At 35.1% G+C, this 20,166-nt stretch overlaps 3 protein-coding genes across 3 annotated transcripts; 2 read left to right on the top strand and 1 right to left on the bottom strand.

Annotated features, from left to right (window-relative positions):
• On the top strand, positions 9,018 to 10,004 carry LOC109823387. The gene is made up of 2 exons (XM_020389664.1): positions 9,018 to 9,506; positions 9,651 to 10,004. Exons 1-2 carry the CDS (start codon positions 9,018 to 9,020, stop codon positions 10,002 to 10,004), a joined length of 843 nt encoding a protein of 280 aa, XP_020245253.1.
• Positions 10,075 to 11,238, top strand: LOC109823386 (zinc finger MYM-type protein 1-like). Its single transcript, XM_020389663.1, has one exon. The coding sequence runs from the start codon at positions 10,075 to 10,077 to the stop codon at positions 11,236 to 11,238; it is 1,164 nt and encodes a 387-aa protein (XP_020245252.1).
• On the bottom strand, positions 15,981 to 20,163 carry LOC109823385 (cysteine proteinase 1-like; the record flags this gene model as incomplete). Its single annotated transcript, XM_020389662.1, has 4 exons — positions 15,981 to 16,494; positions 16,880 to 17,126; positions 19,571 to 19,690; positions 19,777 to 20,163. Coding segments are annotated over 4 exons (1,065 nt in total), but the record flags the coding sequence as incomplete, so codon positions are not given.

The following is a 20,166-nucleotide window of genomic DNA, read 5'->3' as shown; positions in this document are numbered from 1 at the left end:
TATTATGGTCAACAAAAATAATTTTTTTTTAAATCCTAATTATCTCTAATTGTGAAGCTAACTAAAGAGGGTGGAATTAAAAACGCTAGAAAGAAGACTTACCCGAAAGTAATTCTCCAAGTTCTTCTTGATCTTCAATCAAAGACTTTCAAGCTCCAAGCGGTTCCTTCACAAGAAAACACACAAGTTAAAGAACCAAAATAATAAAATCCTATTTAGCACCCTCCCCGACAACGGCGCCAAAAACTTGATGCGGCATAATTATGTACCAAAATTGCAAGTACACAATTGATCAAGTTATAGTATAAAAAGTTATCGATCCCACGAGGAAGGTGATTTTAAGAGATTATTAGAATTGGTTCTTATGTTTTGTGCATGATAAAAATAGGATTAAAGAATAAGTGTGATTGTGATGAGTGATTGTTGTGAATATGTGCAAGAGACAATAAATTAAATTTTAGAGGAGAGAAGAAAGAATCAAAGAATAAATGAAATCACAAGGAAAGAAAGAAGAATGAATAAAATCAGGAAACAAAATCAAGAATGAAAAGAATATTCAAGAAAGTCAATATGGAGGATTCAATTAAGAAATGAGAAATCTAGAATTTCATCTACTAGCTAATCTCAATTACAAAATACAAACTATTCTCTTTTTATCATATTTCAACTTAGATTTATTAAGCATAGACTATCAAACCATTTAAGAAAAGTATAACCTATCAAGTTATTATCTAAGCAAAATAAAAATCATGATAAGAATAACAACAAGATAGTAATCCTAGAATTCATAAGTATAACCTATCAAACCATTTAAGATAAGCATAGATTATCAAATTCTTCTTCTACCAATTAGTTCTGTAATTGATTATCCTAAACATGATCATTTTAAGTGTAAGAGAATAATTCATACAATATAAGGGAAATTAGACTAGTTTCATACAATTCTAAGATTACTACAAGAATTAATTTTACATCTTAAGAAATAAAAGCAAGAAGAAAAAGAACTAATTACAAAATAAAAAGAAAGAAAAATCTAAACTATGAACAAGAAATAAATCTAACTACAAAGAATTAAAATCTAAACTACAAAATAAATTGCAAAAATTAAATGAAAGAAAATAAATCTACTCTACAAATTAAAGTGCAAAAATAAATAAAAAGATAAGAAAATAAATCTACACTACAAGTATGAATGTAAATCTAACTAATAAGCAATAATAAAGAAATTACTAAAAAGAAATAAAAGAGAAAAATAAAAGAAATGCAAACCTTCAAATTGCTCTTCATCTCCATCCTCATCATTCAACAAAGAGGAGAAAAAAAACAAATTTAAATGGAAAAAAATTATTATTATTAATTACAACAAAAGTTATAATTTTTGGAAGGCTTTCTCAATTAAGAGTAGCCCTCCTCTCCAAATGGAGTTACAAAATTTTTCACACCTCTAACCCCTCACTCTCTATCCCTATTTATAGTAAACATCAGTGAATGAGAGCCATTGGATCAAACTTGAGCCCCAAGACAAGCAAAATCAGCCATTGACTCGCGCTACAATAAACTGGCATCGATGCTGATATCGATGCCAGCATCGATGCCCACATCGATGCCGACATCGATACCTACTATATCCAAATTCTAATTTCACGGATAGCTTCGTCTCGTCGAGATAGGCGATTTTCATATATTATATGTTAAATTCTGCCTTCCAGATTAGGAGATATCGTCGTTTCTTTGTGGCCAACCATTTTGAATATGATTTCTTTTCATATTGGATTTTTAATTTTCTTCGGCTTCTACAAGCTACTCGACTTGATTCTAGGCTTTTGGATAATTTGTAAATTGATTTTCCAATGGGCTTCTTTTGGGCTTTGGTATTTTTCTTCATTTGGGCTTCAACACTTCATTGAATATTGAAAGAAATTGTTTGCTTTCATGGGCTTCATTTCTTCAATAAATCAAGGGCTTTTTGTTGAGAGATGAGAGTTTTGAGATTTATTCTTCATTAACCTGCAATTAAAGATAAAAACAATTATTAGTAGTATATTTTGTGACGCCCCTGGGTTCACACAAGACTGCAGTCCAAGATAAAACCAAGAATGTCAAACTTGTCATGCACCACACCGTGCAATAACATGTTTCACCATCACAATTAACATCTATCTAGTAGAGTCAACAATAGGTGTAGGTACAAAAGCAAGTAAAATATAATACAAGAAACAAATGATGAAATGATAGTGATCACATTAATATCTCATCATCCAACATACAGAAATACATAGTCAATGTTTGAACAGATAAACTGGAATACTTAACAAGTCTCAAATACAAATATCTGATAAGAGGAAATAAGGTACACAGCCTTTACAACTTCTAGAATAAGACTCTCAATGTCTAAACAAAAGTCTACTGTGGAACTCCAAAGGAAAATATAACTAAGTAGACAGCTGAAGCTAAAATGCATCGCCATCAACCTGCGACTCTCCGGGCTCCTGGCTCGTTACCTGAAAGGGGGAGGGACAACGAGCGTCAAAGCGCTAGCGAGCAACATCACAACTAACCCCAAGGGATAAGGGCTCGTTGTATAAGAAAATACAGATAATACATAATAGATCTAAAATCAATGATCTTACTAAAGAGGGTTTTCTCTGATCTGAAGATGAGAGGGGATGATTTCAGGTGAAGGAGAATATATATGAACAGCTAAACCCGACCCAAACCCGAACCAAATCAAAACAGACCCAAAACCTGTAAAAACTAGAAATCAGCGTACCAGTCGACTGATGTGTCGACTGATACAGTCAGTCGACTGATGTGTCGACTGATCTGGAGAAATTCAGTTTTTGTGCATATTTTGCTAATTTGCAAAACCAACGCACAAAACTCTACACCCATACTCTCATATCATCTCAAATAACTTGTTATCATGTACATCAATGACCTCAAGCTATTTATCATAAAAGAATTATTTATTTACTAATAATTCACATATATTCATATAAAAATTACGAGGTTCTACATTCTTCCCCCCTTAGAAGAATTTCGTCCTTGAAATTTCGAAACCATACGCATCTCACCACATGAACTTCCAGATAAACATATAGAGATATTTATACTTAACGATCAAAAATGGTAATATTCTTTCTCAAACCCTAATCTAGTGGAACTAGTACATCGGGTGAAAAATCCAAACAAGGAACCCCCCATATATATACTATGTGTTCTGAAAGATTAAGAATTAAGCGCGAATATTCCCATTCTAGTGTTAAATGTAAATATAACCAAAGATATAAACATCATACAAGATACACATCATAAAAATTTTATTTTACCTGTTCAAACAGGTGTGGGTAGTCGCGACGCAAATCCTCTTCGCGCTCCCAAGAAATCTCCTCAATGCCTCCTCGGTTCCACTGAACTTTTACCAAGGGAATTATCTTGTTTCTAAGTCTCTTGTCCTCTCTGGCAAGAATACGAATCGGAATCTCGACAGTAGTCAAATCCTCCTGAAGCTCAATCTTTGGTGTATCTAATACTCGCTGCTGCTCCTCATCATGCAAGTGTTTCTTGAGCATAGAAACATGAAATACATTGTGTATACTAGACATCGATGTTGGAAGATCTAGTCTGTATGACAGTGTATACTAGACATCGATGTTGGAAGATCTAGTCTGTATGACACAACTCCAATGCGTTCCAAAATCTGAAATGGTCCAATATATCTCGGCGCAAGCTTCCCCGGTCGTCCGAATCGCTGCACGCCCTTCATAGGCGATACCTTTAACATAACTGAATCCCCAACCTGAAACTCCAAGGGTCTTCGCCTCTTATCTGCATAGCTCTTCTGTCGACTCTGAGCGGCTAGAATCCTCTCCCTGATCAATGCTACCTTCTCGGTAGTCTACCTCACCAGCTCCGGTCCAAGCATCAAGCTATCCTCTGGCTCTGCCCAACATATCGGTGATCTACAGGGTCTCCCGTATAATGCCTCATACGGAGCCATACTGATTGTCGCTTGATAATTGTTATTATAAGCGAACTCTATCAATGGAATGTGATCCTCCCAGATGCCTTAAAAGTCAATGACACAAGCCCGCAACATGTCTTCCAATACCTGATTTACTCTCTCTGTCTGACCATCCGTCTGTGGGTGGAAAACACTACTGAATGATAGTCTGCTGCCAAAAGAGTCCTAAAAACTCCTCCAAAAATGCGAAGTGAACACCGAACCTGGCTCTGATACCAACTGTGACGCCCCTGGGTTCACACAAGACTGCAATCCAAGGTGAAACCAAGAATGTCAAACTTTCCATGCACCACACCGTACAATAACATGTTTCACCATCACAATTAACATCTATCTAGTAGAGTCAACAATAGGTGTAGGTACAAAAGCAAGTAAAATATAATACAAAAAATAACTGATGAAATGATAGTGATCACATTAATATCTCATCATCCAACATACAAAAATACATAGTCAATGTCTGAACAGATAAACTGGAATACTCAACAAGTCTCAAATACAAATATCTGACAAGAGGAAATAAGGCACACAGCCTTTATAACTTCTAGAATAAAACTCTCAATGTCTAAACAAAAGTCTACTGTGGAACTCCAAAGGAAAATATAACTAAGTAGACAGCTGAAGCTAAAATGCATCGCCATCAACCTGCGACTCTCCGGGCTCCTGGCTCGTTACCTGAAAGGGGGAGGGACAACGAGCGTCAAAGCGCTAGCGAGCAACAACACAACCAACCCCAAGGGAACAGGGCTCGTTGTATAAGAAAATACAGATAATACATAATAGATCTAAAATCATTGATCTTACTAAAGAGGGTTTTCTCTGATCTGAAGATGAGAGGGGATGATTTCGGGTGAAGGAGAATATATATGAACAGCTAAACCCGGCCCAAACCCGAACCAAATCAAAACAGACCCGAAACCTGTAAAAACTAGAAATCAGCGTACCAGTCGACTGATGTGTCGACTGATACAGTCAGTCGACTGATGTGTCGACTGATCTGGAAAATTTTAGTTTTGTGCATGTTTTGTTTATTTGCAAAACCAACGCACAAAACTCTACACCCATACTCTCATATCATCTCAAATAACTTGTTATCATGTACATCAATGACCTCAAGCTATTTATCATAAAAGATTTATTTATTTACTAATAATTCATATATATTCATATAAAAATTAGGGGGTTCTACATATTTATTCATATAAATTAAATAGATAATGAGGGTATAAAACTGTAATAAAATGTGATTATCATTAGTCAAGTAGAGGAAGAAGCATTGCCTGAGTGCATAGACACTTTAACATTATCATCCTATGCAGTTCCTTATATACGACCATCATATTGCCCTATCATCATCACCAGCAACTCCCTCAAAGATGCATCATCATGTAATACATATGAAAGAATTGATGTCCACTTCAACTTCATCAACTGTAATGAAGAGGAAAAGTAGAACTCCAATGTCATTTCCTATCCTCACATGTTCAGTAAAACAATCTCCACCATCCCACTGTGGTTGCCAACAATTTTGCAACTGTCGGAATGCCCAATGTGTATATTTTACAAGAAATTTCAAAGTGATGCTAGCATCCCTAGAGGAGAAATAATATTTTGGTAGGCTAATCTCTTCTTGACCAAGTCGTATTACCAATATCAAGGAGATGAGAGCAATCCCTAAATATTTACTCATTAAATATGTATTAGTATCACTTTATTTGTAAAAAGGTTGTGAGGTGCATGCTTCCAGAAATTTATTTATTTCTGTTAATTATTCTCATTAAGAGAAACCCCTGATTAGTAGAAAGCAAAAAATTAAATAGACATCAGAAGTCAAATACAGAGAGATATTAAATTTATTATCTTTCTAACGTATTATAAAATTTAGAAGAAAGGAATGAGATCTTGATCTCCAGACAATACTCTAAAGCTCTCCTCCCTTTCAAAAAATATAAAATCAGAGGACCTTATCGTTGCTCTTTCACACTTCAAATCTCTCTTTCTTTCTCATTTCTCTCGCTTTTTTCTCTATCTTTTCTTTCGTTCTTTATTCTTTTTCTCCTTTTTGTGTGGTGAAAGGAATGTCTATTTATAGGGAAGGCTAGGGAAAGTCGTTGCCACATGATGAAGAATTATAGTTTTATACAATAACATGTTGCAACAAACATACTACTACCAAATGAAAAAGCAGCTTACAAGTAAGATGTAGTTATAAAATATAGATTAATTTTTGTGATGAGTATTTGCATTATCTATCATTAACGCTCATGGAGCTTTCAGTTTTGTGAGTTAAATAACCTCAATTAATCCCTCATTTTATTTAACTTGTATCGACTATCCCTTATTAATGAACTAAAAAAGTCATCACACTTTTACATTTAGGTGAATTGAGCCTTTCGAGCGTTGTTGTGCTAATTTCGACATGATGACATCCATAAGCAAAAAATATAATAGTTTCATGGTCTACTCACGATATTTTTAGTCCCTAAATGGATATTGATTGTTCTTGTAAACCATTTAATTGGTCATATTCATGAGAAAGTGAAAAAAAAATACAAAAAGAATCATTTATACAAGTCAATATATCAAATCCACCCGTACGAGCATGGGCACAATACTTGTAGTTATATGAACTCCTTTTACCTTTTGTAGTCCTCCGTTGGACGTGACGTGTCTTAACCTCTCTCAAAATCAAGGGTAGTTAAGGGGATGTTCGTTTCGCAAAAAAAAACTACGAAATCGAAGAATAGGAAATCAAAGAATAGGATTTCTTGTATTATGGTTGTTTGGTTGGTTAAAAAAGAAGGAAATCAAAGAATAAGAGATGAGATAAGATGAGTTGTCATCATATTATTGGATGATGTGAGTGATTTTTTAAGAAAACTTGTTTTGAGGTTGTTTGGTTGGTTAAAAAATTAAGGAAATGTATTATAAGAAACCTATTTCCTATAATAATTTCTTTCTTGTGTTTGGTTCATTCTTAAAAATAAGAAAATAGATGAGATGAGATGAGATGAGTTGTTTATATATTATTGGATGATGTGACCCACACTTAAGGAAATCAATTTCCTTTTTTTTTTTTTTTTGAGGAAATGGGTGGAAATAAAATGTTAATGAGATGAGATGAGTTGTCACCATATTGTTGGATGATGTGAGTGATTTTTAAATATGAGAGGAGATGAGTTGGATGATATGACTCATTTCTTGCGTTTGGTTTATTTTTAAAAGTAAGAAAGGATATGAGATGTGATGAGTTGGTGGATAAAAATAATATTTTATTGATAAATGTGTATAGATTTCTTTTTATTGGGATGAGTTTTAGGGATGAAAATATATTATAATAATATTTTAATACAAAAAGTACATGGAAATCCTTTTCTTGGTTTTTAGGAAACCAACCAAGGGCCAAACAAACAGCCCTTAAGGCATCACTGGAAGTTTGAAATTCAATCAACTTCACAAGTATTAGCAATTAAAATAGTTCATAATTATTATTTTGGAGAAATCTAATAAACACAATAAAAATATATTAATGTGGAAGAAAGTAACATGCAATAAAACATAATAATAAGAATGTGGAAGATTGTCATGGAAAAAAAATAGAAAAATAGCTAGAGTGTAATATAGAAGAATTAAAAGAATAACAAGACTTTGGGTGTGGAATAGAGGATCAGGAACATGGAAAAAACAGTAAATGATATATTACAAACTATTAGTGAACATAGATAGTAAAGTTTAAGCACAGGTATAATATACTATATATATATTATATATATATATATATTATATATATAATTATCATATATAATATATATATATATAATATTATAATATATATATATATGTGTGTGTGTGTGGTGTGTATGTATATATATATGTATATATATATAGGGTCGGGCCCTCAGGGGTAAGCCGCGCCAAGCCCCTGGGGCTGGGGGGGCAACCCAAGCCGGGGGGCAACGCCATTCGCGTAGCGGCGGTCCTACACGGCGTGAGCCGTCAAACCTGTACATTTTCTTGTGATTTTTGAAATAGGCATTGTAAGACAGGGCTTTATGAAAAAAATGTTAAAGGGTTTTAGTATTAGTAAGAGAACTCTAAGTAGATGAACGGTGCCAGCCTTTATTTCCGTCAGCCAATCCCAAATCTAAATTTCCCGTCGTCTAATGACGTCATGCTGTCCCGTAGCTCCGCGTTCTACTTGTAAAATAGAAGAAGAAGAAAGAATAAAACCCTCCTCTCTGTCTGGAGTCCTCCACGGTCCTGCCTTGCCCGATGTCCCGCCGCCGGAGGCCGCGTTCGCTCTCCTGCCCTACCATGAGCCGGCGAGCGCTGCCGAGCGACTGCACCGGTCTTGTCAGGCTTTACCCATCAGACCCGTCCTTCAAGCTTCACCCCATGCAGGTAATGGATTTTTTAAACTAAATAATTTTAGGGTTTTTTTGGACAGAAATTTGGGGTTTTTTGTTTTTGGGCATGAAATTAAGATTTTTGATTTTGACATCTATGGTTGAATCTTAGTTGTTGAAGATATTAATATTAGGGGTAATCTGTTGAATCATAGTTGAAGAATTAAATTAGGGGTTAATGATATTTTTCGGAATAAAATTGGGTTTGTTTATAATAATAATAATATTGTAATTGGCAATTGGGAAGATAAGAGGGTCTGTCCGCAACGTAACGCCTTGAAAATTTTCAATTTACCTGTTCAATTTTATGGGTGATGCTTTTCTTGAAGATAAGGGGTCTGTCCGCAAGTATTAACCCATCTTTTTGTCTTTCATATTGTTTTCATATGAGTGAAGGGGGTTATAATAATGCTATATTTATCCTTCATTGATATTGCTAAGTTTAGTTGATTGTGATTTCATATATGTTATATAATTATATTTATATACTACAGTACACTATGACGGGAGATGATAAAAACCGAGTAAGGATTAGAAAACAAAACTCTAGAGCTCATAATAGAAGAGTCAAGCAACGTCAAGATGAAATGGTAAAATCACTACATGGCTCAATTTCTAAGCTATTCAAAGCAAAAACACAACATTCTCTTCTTTTGAGTCAAGTTGAAGAAGCTAGTGCCACTACCAATATTAGTGAAAATATGGATGAGGTCATTGAGGAGCCCATGAATGAAGATTATGAAGTCACTTATGCGGATGGAAGTCGTAAGGAGGAAGCTAGTGATGAAGATCATGAAGAGCCTGTGAATGAAAATGTTCATGAAAGCATACTTGATCTTGAGAAAGATGTGGAAGTAAATTATGATCCGGGATTGTGGGGAAGTATAAATGATACTAAGAGGGTGATGATAGTTCAACGTGGTCCTATCAAGATTTTAAAGAAAAATGATGAGTTTCCAAGTGAAAAGAAGAGTGAGAGAAATAGAAGTTTTTCTTCCAAATATTACATCCGTGAATTTCCAAATGGCGAGAAGCATAAAAGGAAATGGCTTGTCTATTCAAATGAACTGAATAGGGTATTTTGTTTTTGTTGCAAGTTGTTCAAAAATAAATCAATAACAACCAATTTGGCGGAGAATGGAATAGACGATTGGCATAACCTTCCTACAAAGCTTACAGAGCATTAAAGTAATCCGGAGCATTGTGCAAATGTTGTGAAGTGGGTTGACTTGCAAAAAGGACTAAAACTAAAGGCAACAATTGATAAAAATATAGAAGCACAAATTGACAAAGAGAAAACTCGTTGGAAGATGATACTAGTTCGAATCATTGCAGTTGTGAAGACTCTTTCTCGAAATAGTTTGCCATTTTGTGGAACTAATGAGAAGATTTATGAGAAGAACAACGGACTTTTTTGTCAACTTATAGAGTTCCTTGTAGAATTCAATCCAATTATACAAGATCATGTTCGGCGTGTGGTAGATAAAGAAGTTCAGAACCATTATCTTAGCCATAAACTTCAAAATGAATTGATAATTTTGTTGGCCAATGAGATCAAAGCAAAAAATTCTTAACAAAATTTCAAAAACAAAGTATTTTTCAGTGATTCTTGATTGTACGTCGGATTTAAGCCACGAGGAGCAAATGTCAATTATCATTAGATGTGTGGATATTGAAGATACAAATCAAGTCAAGGTGGAAGAGTTTTTTCTTGGATTTATAAAGGTTGATGACACGTCGGCTACTTTGAATGAACTTAATCTCAACATTGATGATATAAGAGGTCAAGGTTATGACAATGGGTCAAATATGAAAGGTAAACATCAAGGTGTACAAAGAAGACTTCTTGACATAAATCCTCGAGCTTTTTATACACCATGTGGGTGCCATAGCTTAAACCTTGCACTATGTGATATGCCAAAATCTTGTGTCAAAGCTAGAAATTTTTTTGCATATGTGCAAAAGGTTTACACTTTATTTGATGGATCAACATATCGGTGGGGTGTTCTTAAAACATATGTAAAAGGTCTGACACCAAAGCCATTGTCGGTTACTCGTTGGGAAAGTCATGTTGAAAGTGTTAAAGCAATCCAATATCAAGCACCGGAGTTGAGAGACGCTTTGATTGAAATTGCAAATAGTTCTAAAGAGGACATTGTGATGGCAGAAGCAAAAGGCTTGTGTAAAAATGCTTTGGAGGATTTTGAGTTCTTGATTAGCTTGTGTATTTGGTATAAGATTTTAGATAAAGTCAATCGAGTTAGCAAAGTTCTTCAACAAGAAGAGATGAATTTGGAGGATGCAATTACAAGAATAAATGAGCTTATTGTTTTCTTTCAAAAGTTTAGAGAAGATGGTTTTGAAAACATGATGAAAGAAGCTAATGAACTTGCTAATGATGTTGGTATCGATCCGACATTTCCGATAAAAAGAGTGGTTCTTAGAAAGAAGCATTTTGATGAGGATGTGGAAGCGAATGTTGAAGATAGTCAATCACCGGAGGATAATTTTAGAGTTTTCTATTTCCTCTATATTATTGATCAAGCTCTTACATCACTCAAAGATCGGTTTGAACAATTCGAGCTCTATGAAGAAATCTTCGGTTTTTTGTTTAATGCAAAGTTCATGAGCATTGGTGAAGAAAAATTAATGGAACATTGCATTAGATTACAAAGCTACTTGGAACACAACCAACAATGTGATATACATGGAAAAGATTTATTCAATGACCTACGAGCTTTGCAAACAATATTGCCGAAGGAAGTGACTAAATCAATAGACATCCTTGACTTCATAAGATCTTATTAGGATGATGGTGGCTTTCAATGTGCATGGGTTACTTATCGTATTTTGTTAACTATCCCAGTTACGGTTGCCTCGGCGGAGAGAAGTTTTTCCAAGTTGAAATTGATAAAAAGTTATCTTCGCACTACCATGTCACAGGAACGATTGAATGGATTGGCAATGATATCAATTGAAAATGAATACTTAGAGAAACTTGAGTATGATGACTTAATTGAAGAATTTGCTTCAAAGAATTCAAGGAGAAGTATTTTTCTTTGATGGGAATTGTAGCACAAATGTAATCTTTTCTTATATGAATATTGATTTTGCATGAGAATATTATCAGTTTGATATATATATTTATATGAGATTAATGGGTATCCGTGTCATAGGAGGGGATTTCCTCCTATGATGCCTCTAAAATCACATGATTAAGCGACATTGTGGATGATCCGCTCCGTTGAACTTGATCTACATATTCTAAAACCCCAACACACCAAGTTTGAGGTGAACCCGTCGTCGTTTGACCCTTCATCCACTCGTATTAATTTTAACGGTTTTGAATGAATAGAACTTTTCACATGGCTCGATGGAGGGTCAAACGACGATGAATTCACCCCAAACTTGGTGTGTTGGGGTTTTAGAATATGTAGATTAAGTTCAACGGAGCGGATCATCCATAATGTCGCTCAATCATGTGATTTTAGAGGCGTCAAGGAGGAAATCCCCTCCTATGACAAGGATACCCATTAATATCTCTCTCTCTCTCTCTCTCTCTCTCTCTCTCTCTCTATATATATATATATATATATATATATATATAGAGAGAGAGAGAGAGAGAGAGAGATTATGTTATGGGGGTGTCCATTTAGGCCCAAGGCCCAGACCCGACCGGGTCGCCACCCACCCCGAACCCTAGAAAAGCTCGGGTTTTTGGGCCTGACCAGGCTCCAAGCCCGGGTCCAGATCACCAATGTGTGAATCTTCAAATGCAATAAAAAAACAACTCTTTTAAATATTTGTCAAGTATCAATCTAGTGTGCTGTAAATTAGAAACTTTCTAAATTGTTTAAAGTAATAATAATGTAGTTATAGATCATATTAAATCATCTTTGCTATTGCCATGTCATGATGATCATTTTCATATTAGATGCATGTGTCATATTTTAAATTTAATTGTTTAAAGTACATTTAATAAAATTAAACCTATGATAGAAAACGTTAGGGTTATAGATTATACTCATAATGCTTCTGAATAAAGACTTAAAAATATAAATAACTTTGTAAAAGAAAATTTTTTTAAACCCAAGTTAATTCCAAAATATGTTGACCACGTGTGGAATTCCACTTATGCAATGTTAAATATAGCAATAGAGCATAAAAAATTATAAATAATTTTATTTCTTTCTATGCTTCTAATTCTAGATAAAATAGTATGTATGGAATACTTGATGATAAATGGACAGTTATATATAATGCGAAAGAGATGCTACAAGTTTTTTATGAATGTACTATGTTATTATCTCGTTGTTATTATCCAACTATTACTCAAGCTGTTTTACAAGTTTTATGTATTCAAACTTTTTTTTACTAATTATCGCATGGATAATTATTTTGGAAACATAATTTTTTAAATGGAAAGAATTTTAATAAGTATTTTAGACCTATTTCTATTATTTTTAATTTGGGGATTCTTATTGATCCATACTTGAAGGATGTTGGCCTTCAAAATTTGCTAAATGCTTTATATGAGAACATGATAATAGACATTGATGATTGTCAGGCTGTTACTACTCTTACTCATAATATCGTTATTAAATATTATTTTTAAAGATTATATAATGAGTATACAAGTAGATATGGTGTAAATACACCTCAACCTACAACTTCTACAAGTTTAAGAAGGGGCAAATGTGTGATTTTTGATAGGTAATCAATGATATCGAGGCTAACTGGTACTAGTCGTGGATCTGGATCCAGATTTGGATCATCATCAAGATAACTTTTGAAATTGAATAATATTTAGATGAACCTTTAGCTAATTCTCAAAATGATGATTTCGATATTTTGTAATAATGGAACAGTTTCATATCCTGTACTTTTCATCATGACTCGTGACTTACTAACAGTGCAGGTTTCATAGTACCTTCGAAATATGCCTTCAGCGCATTAGGATGTTTGATCGATGACCACAAAACATCACTAGATAAGTCTACTATACAGGTAGTAATGTGCCTACATGATTAGTGAAGGTCCAAGAGGAGAACTCAAGGCATCGATCGGATAGCTAGTATTGAAGATAGATTTAATAAGTTGACAATAGGAGAAGAGATAGAGAATAGAAATCAGTTTATAATTTTTATTTCTTAGCTGTAAATTTATGATAAATTATTTTAAAAAGAGTTACAAATGATAGTGATATAGATGAGTAGGTGTCAATGTAGTTGGGGTGTATTCATCTATTGTGATGCGACGAATTCTAAAAAAAATTGTAATTGTTGATGACTAATAATAAACATATTATCATTTTAATTTCTCTGATATTTGTATTTTTAAATTATATATTTATAAGTAATTAATAATATAATTGAATTTTTATCCAAATTTCGCATATCTTAATTACTCCTGAAATTTCTTTTTTTTGGAAAAAAATATTTTTTAAGCAATTTAAAAAAATAAAAAAAATGGGCCGCGAACCACCAAACAAACCTGGGCCCGGCCCGACCTGGCCCTGCTAGATCCGCGCCACCAATTTTCTTTGCCTAGACCCAAATTTTCGGGTCGGGCTGAGCTGGGCTGGACCAAATGGACAGGCCTATGTAGAGGAGGGAGAAATAGTAGGCTTCTGACTGGAGAGATAACTTGGTTTTGAAGGGATTAACACTAATACATTTGGATTATATTTTAATTCAGGTTTTACACATAACCAAAGAAACCCAAGATTATAATAAAACTCAAAAAAAAAAAAGATTACATTTTGTGTGTAGCTAGCCAAGCATATCACTATTAGGGTGTGTTTTCTTAGAAGTAGTTGGAGTAGAAAATGTTTTCATCATTAAGTAGTTCCAATTCATATTTTTTTTGAAAACTCTATTTAATTCAATTGCAACTGCAACTCTTCCATTTTGCGACCATTTTTGCTATCGCGACAACATGTTTTTCCCCCTTTAATGAAAAAAAAGGGGACACCAAACATATATTGAGTTTTATGTGAAAAACATCTTAACTTTTTTGAATTGATACTTACTTCATTTTTTTGTCAAACCACCTACATTTGATAACATGTTTGTAATGTCACATCTTTCCTACTATTTAGCTGGAAAAAAAGACTAAAATATCTATTTTACCTCTCTCCTCTCTCCTCCTCCCTTCCCTCCCATCTCCCCCTTCCCATCCTCCACTGCGTCCTTCCTTGCCTCCCCACTCGCCGTCCCCATTCTCCTCCACCTTCTTCACTATGTCTTCCACCTATAGATTTCTCCAAACTCTAACTGCTTCCCTCATCTTCACCTCCACCACCAACTCCCTCCACCTTCCTCAACCTCTTCCCTTCTCCTCCTCAATTCTCATGTCCTTCTTCCTCCCCTCCTTCTCCTCCTTCTTCCTCCCCTTCTCTCTCTCCACTCTTGCCGCCGACACTGGTCCCATCACCGCCAACCTTCTTCCCCCTCTCCCCTTCCTCTCATCCTCCTCTCTTTCCCCTCTTGGGTTAGGGGTACAACAGGAGCTTCATAACTCTTTTAAACAAAAAATATGAAATAGTGTGATAGTGTGAATATGCTACCAAATGTAAGTAATTTTTATAATAAAAAATAAATAAAAATTATAAGTATCAAGTTGAACAAAAGTTAATATGATTATCATGTAAAAACCCTTGAAATAATACGATATTCTAACTACAACATCATCCAAGCGAACATCTATATTACTTTACAAACTTGGGCAGCGCAAACAGTTGCAACCGTTTGGGTGAAGCTTGTCCCGCATGGTTACAACCATATTACCTACATAAAAGCCTATTTGGGTTGAAGCCGTTGTGGCTGATTTAGCCCAAACGGCATCCCCAACGATCAAACCCGTTGGGGCAAATAGCCCAACGGTGCAAACCATTTGAGCAATCGTTTTTCTGAAAATGAAAAAAAAAAAAAAAAAAGAGCAAGCATCGCCCCCAAATCAAACCTTCATATATACCTACAATGTCCACATAGTATCTGTATAGTCTCATGTATTCAAAGTAATCCACGTTTTTTCAGATATAATTACTTTAACTTACCAATACACGTTAGTTCAACTTTTCTCCACAGATATAATTACTTTAACTTATCAACGTTTTTTCAGATATAATTACTTTAACTTACCAAACAAAATTACACATCTAATTATACATCAATTCCAACACAAAAAGATCCAACTTTTCTCCACAGATCACATCCACTAGAAATCATCAGAAAAGAGATGCAGTCGTCAAGAGATTAAGCAAATAACATCTGACTGCGGTTTCAACTTGTAAATCAACGCACAAGTACATCTTTTCACATCCAAGCCAATTCTGTTCAACTCTAATCGTATTATGAGATGCCACTGGCCATACAGCATAGAAGAAATTGATTGAAAATCATAAATCAACAAACTATTACGGTAAGTCAGGATCTGGCCTAACGAAATATGACAAACCTTGATGCTTGAGACCCCAAAAATTTAAATAAAAAAACAGCCAAATACCATAGCAAAGGTTGATTAATAAAACTAATGTATAAAACATGGAATGACTTGCTGCAGTTCAGAAACATCCAAATCATTAAAAGCATTTTCTGTACAGAAAGGCACAAGTGAAGATAAATACACACTAGCCTCATAATGTTCAGAGACGTAAAGTTGCAGAGAAGCCTAGTATCAAGTTATCAGATATTACAGATGATTTATATAATATAAAGCCTAAAGTTTAGATTGAGAACCACTAGAATTTTATTCACATGTTCTTGCGTTCGGCTAGAGTCACCTCACCCTGGGGTGTGGCATGTAGAGCACTTACTGTAGAGACCGTGGAGTCAACACCACAGACATTGTGGCCTCTGCAAATCTTGTAGTAACCATTCTCTCCCCAGTTCTCACCCCAAGAATTCTTTATAATCCAGTAGGGTTTATTCTTGAGGCGGATCGGGGCCCATCCTGCAGACCCATAACCCACAAGAAGAACACCGTGGTCCAAATGTCTCCCGCATATGTATGGGCAAGACACGCCTCCGATGTATGTCTGCATGAAGACGGCATTGATACCAACTGCACGCAAGGTTGAAACGGGGTATCAGCAATCATTTTATTTACCAAATGAATAGTTCAGACTAGTGATAACACAATAAGTGAGAAAAAGAACATACAATGGCTATGCCAGTACCTAACAAATGAGTCAATTTAGCCATAGGTACTGTATCATTAATTAGGGTCAGACTAATCTAGAACCTAAATTAAATAAAGACTAATTGCAATTTTAAGCTTTCTAGCCTTGAAAACTTTTGCTCAACAACACCCAAGGATTAAAGTACCTTATGATTGAATCGGCAAGGTTATGGAATATTTGTAAAGTTACTAATGACCTATACCTGTAGTTATTGTGTTATAGATCTAATGGGAACATGTCATTTGAGGGGGCGAATAGCCATCTTACTTGCAAGAGGGCCGTGCTTCACAAGATTCGCAGCAATCTGATCTTCATTAATAGAGATGGTGCTGAAATTAGTTACTGAGGCAGAAATCTTAGACTTGTCAAATTTGCAGGTGTCACGGTCTGTTCCAGTGTAAGGGTAGTCTTTCTCGCGCTCAAGACCACCAGATTTGAGTAAATACTGGAAAGCAGTTGTCATCAAGCCACCACTGCATCCTTGGTCACATGCATCAGCTTCAGATGGATCACACTACAAAAATAATAATAATAACAAATACATTCAGTAGAGAATGGAGTTGATGGTAAACATAGTTACTCGTCACAGGGAATTGTCTAGTTCAGGAACACGTATGCATAAGCTTCTAAAGTCCTGGTGCAAAGCAAGCCATAAGGGACCTAAAGTCAGGAAACTGACTAGGAGGATATCTAAATGATAATCAAATGGAGTAGAAGCCTGTGACAAATATGATCTGAACTCACTTGTCTTGAGAACGCTGAGTGAATGGGTTTATTACTTGAATTTCTGCCACTTCATATACATGCGTTGAAATCAAATGCAAAGGACAGTGGCTGGAATTTCTAATGCAAAAAACTTAAGCTCTAACTTTCAAGAAAGGAGACTTATGATAATAGATCTCACTTCCTAGATGATAATCAAATGGAGTAGAAGCCTGTGACAAGAATGATCCGAACTCACTTTTCTTAAGCAACGCTGAGTGAATGGGTTTATTACTTGAATTTCTGCCACTTCATATACATGCGTTGAAATCAATGCAGATGGTGGCTGGGATTTTAATGCAAAAAACATAATCTCAACTTTCAAGAAAGGAGACTTGTTGTAATAGATCTCACTTTCTAAATGGCTGCTAAAACACTCAATAATTCATCAATGAACCTCATAAATCAGGCAGAATAAGGCTTCTGCACATGCTTCACCATGTTTAACTTGTAAGATGTGCCTACTTGCCTGCTATCAACACATAATAAGCAATTCATTACAAGAAAGACTCATGTATTTTCCTTTGACAGTAACTCAAAGGCCAAGGAATTCAGTGCTTCTCCCCCAAAAATTAAACTTCGATTAAATGTAAAGTCAAAAATTAAAAGGAACATATGAACAGAAATCTAAGTGTCACTAGCTGCCCATGGTCATTTATCTTATGACAAGTCGACTGCCCTCAGACACATGAACAGAAAGATGTGAAAGCATGAGAGAATAGAAATCCTCAAGGGGATTAAAAGGAACATATAAGTGAATTCCAGATATATCTTCAAGAACCTGCGCTCCATATTGACTTGATCATGGCTTCTAAGAAACAAACTATTTGCACACGCACACATGCAAATATAAAAACACGTCCAGTTCAAGAATTTTCATAGTGAATCAGCAATTTATATTTACATATGCGGATAAATAGCATAACACTGATCAACAATATCACATGCTAAACCAACCTAATTGATATTCAAATTTCCTTCAGCTCCTAGAATTGAAAAGAGAGTAAAACATTTGAAGATTATCCAAAAAGCAACAAAAGTTAACAAAGTATCTTATCATCCAAGAGATCAACAGTACATTCCTCGAAGAGTGGGCTGGATATTTAGTTTGAATAATTTGGTGAATGGCAATGAAGCAATCCGAGGCAAGAAATACTGCTGTGCATAGTGAAGGCGGAGGCAGAAAACTTGAGTATTTCAAAATCAAGGTGAACTCTAAAGATGTTAATAAATTATTTCAACATCTTTCCTAGAGAATATCAGGTGAATGTGTTTTAGACTACTCATCGTGCTAAATGATAATGCACAATTTGTTATTTAAATGATACTAATAAAAAATAAAGGTATGCAGATATTTAACAAGTACATATCCAGTGGAGCAATCTGAATAGACACACTGAAATACTAAACAGATTTATAAGAAACCAAAAAAGCTATAACAAAGTAAACCATTAGTCAGTATTCTAAACATCCATGAGAAAGAAAAAAAACTGATGTCATTTTACCACAATATTGCACTTCTCATGTGGTTCTGCTAATGATAAACTTGATACAAACTAAGATTGACATCTGTGAACTTGTATGGTAGTTTTCATGACAGTTTTTAGTTTATTTGGCATTTATTAGGTAGTGAATGCATTGCCTAGGAAGAATATAAGAACTCTTCCATTTAATTGTCACAAAATTTTATGCCTATTCCATCTGATATTCAGACCATGTCTCGACTAAAAGTTCTATACGAGTAGATTCTTCAATAAAAGGGTAATTTAACTAATGTAACAAGTGATTATGATAGAAAGAACAATATTTAGCTCCATTAAATTTAGCTAAACAGCTGGCTGTTTCTTGCTTCATCATGGTTATTTTTATGATATGGAAAATCACATATATATTTCCTATTGAAATGCAGAACACTGTAGGCTTCGACCCTTTTTAGTGTGTTACTCTATGATTTTGAACAACACAGGCAAAGCTCCATGAATGTGAGAATCTACATGCTTTATTGATAAGGATGTTAATCATCAAACTCCTACATCACTATCTACACAACTTTGAACAATCAGCTAATTATGCAAAAGAAAAACAAGATATAGTACTCTACCCCCATAAAACTAAGATAATTGCAACACCAATTGACCTCCTAAATAACCAAATAGCTCATAAACAGCAAATAAAATTAAAGGGCAAAAAACAAACCTCATGGTCGCAGTCAACCATCTGCTGCTCACTAAGGCTAACAAGCTTCCCCGTCGCCAGAAAGTTCGCCCCTTCCAAAGCCCCCGAAGCACTAAACGCCCAACAAGATCCACAGGCACCCTAAAACACCCAAATCATCTTTTTTATATTAAAAAAATAAAAAATAAACCTAAAACCCCAGCAAAATCCCCTTAAAAAAGACCCACCTGATTCTTGACGCCAGTAACAGCTCCATGATCCCTCCAATCAAACTCCTCCGGCAAATCGCTCGTCGGCAAGATCGGCGCCTCGTGCGCCCCCTTCAAATCCATCTTCTTCCTCCTCAACCCTAAAAACTTTTCAAACTCTTCCGGGGTCAAATCGGAGAACTTGGTGATTCCGTGGACAGCGGTGGGATCCAGTCTCTGATGCTTTCTCGCTCTTCTCAGATTCGCCTTGAATACGCCGAGCCTATAATTGTGCTCTTCAGGAGTCGAATAAGACTTCTTGAAATTTTTCAAGAAGTTCGTGAAGTGGAGTTCCGCGTTGAGGAGGTGATCGTCGTCGATGTTGTTAGCGGGGACTACTTGACGGATTATGGGCTCTTCGCCGTTAGG

Source organism: Asparagus officinalis, chromosome 9 (genome assembly GCF_001876935.1).
Source record: "Asparagus officinalis chromosome 9, Aspof.V1, whole genome shotgun sequence".
Lineage (NCBI taxonomy): Eukaryota > Viridiplantae > Streptophyta > Magnoliopsida > Asparagales > Asparagaceae > Asparagus > Asparagus officinalis.
This window is presented reverse-complemented; position numbering and strand designations above follow the sequence as displayed.

Coding starts and splice junctions, on each gene's coding strand:
- LOC109823387 (XM_020389664.1), top strand. CDS start 9,018: ATGGTAAAATCACTACATGGCTCAATTTCTAAGCTATTCAAAGCAAAA. Junction 9,507..9,650: donor ATTCAAATGAACTGAATAGG/GTATTTTGTTTT, acceptor AATGTTGTGAAG/TGGGTTGACTTGCAAAAAGG.
- LOC109823386 (XM_020389663.1), top strand. CDS start 10,075: ATGTCAATTATCATTAGATGTGTGGATATTGAAGATACAAATCAAGTC.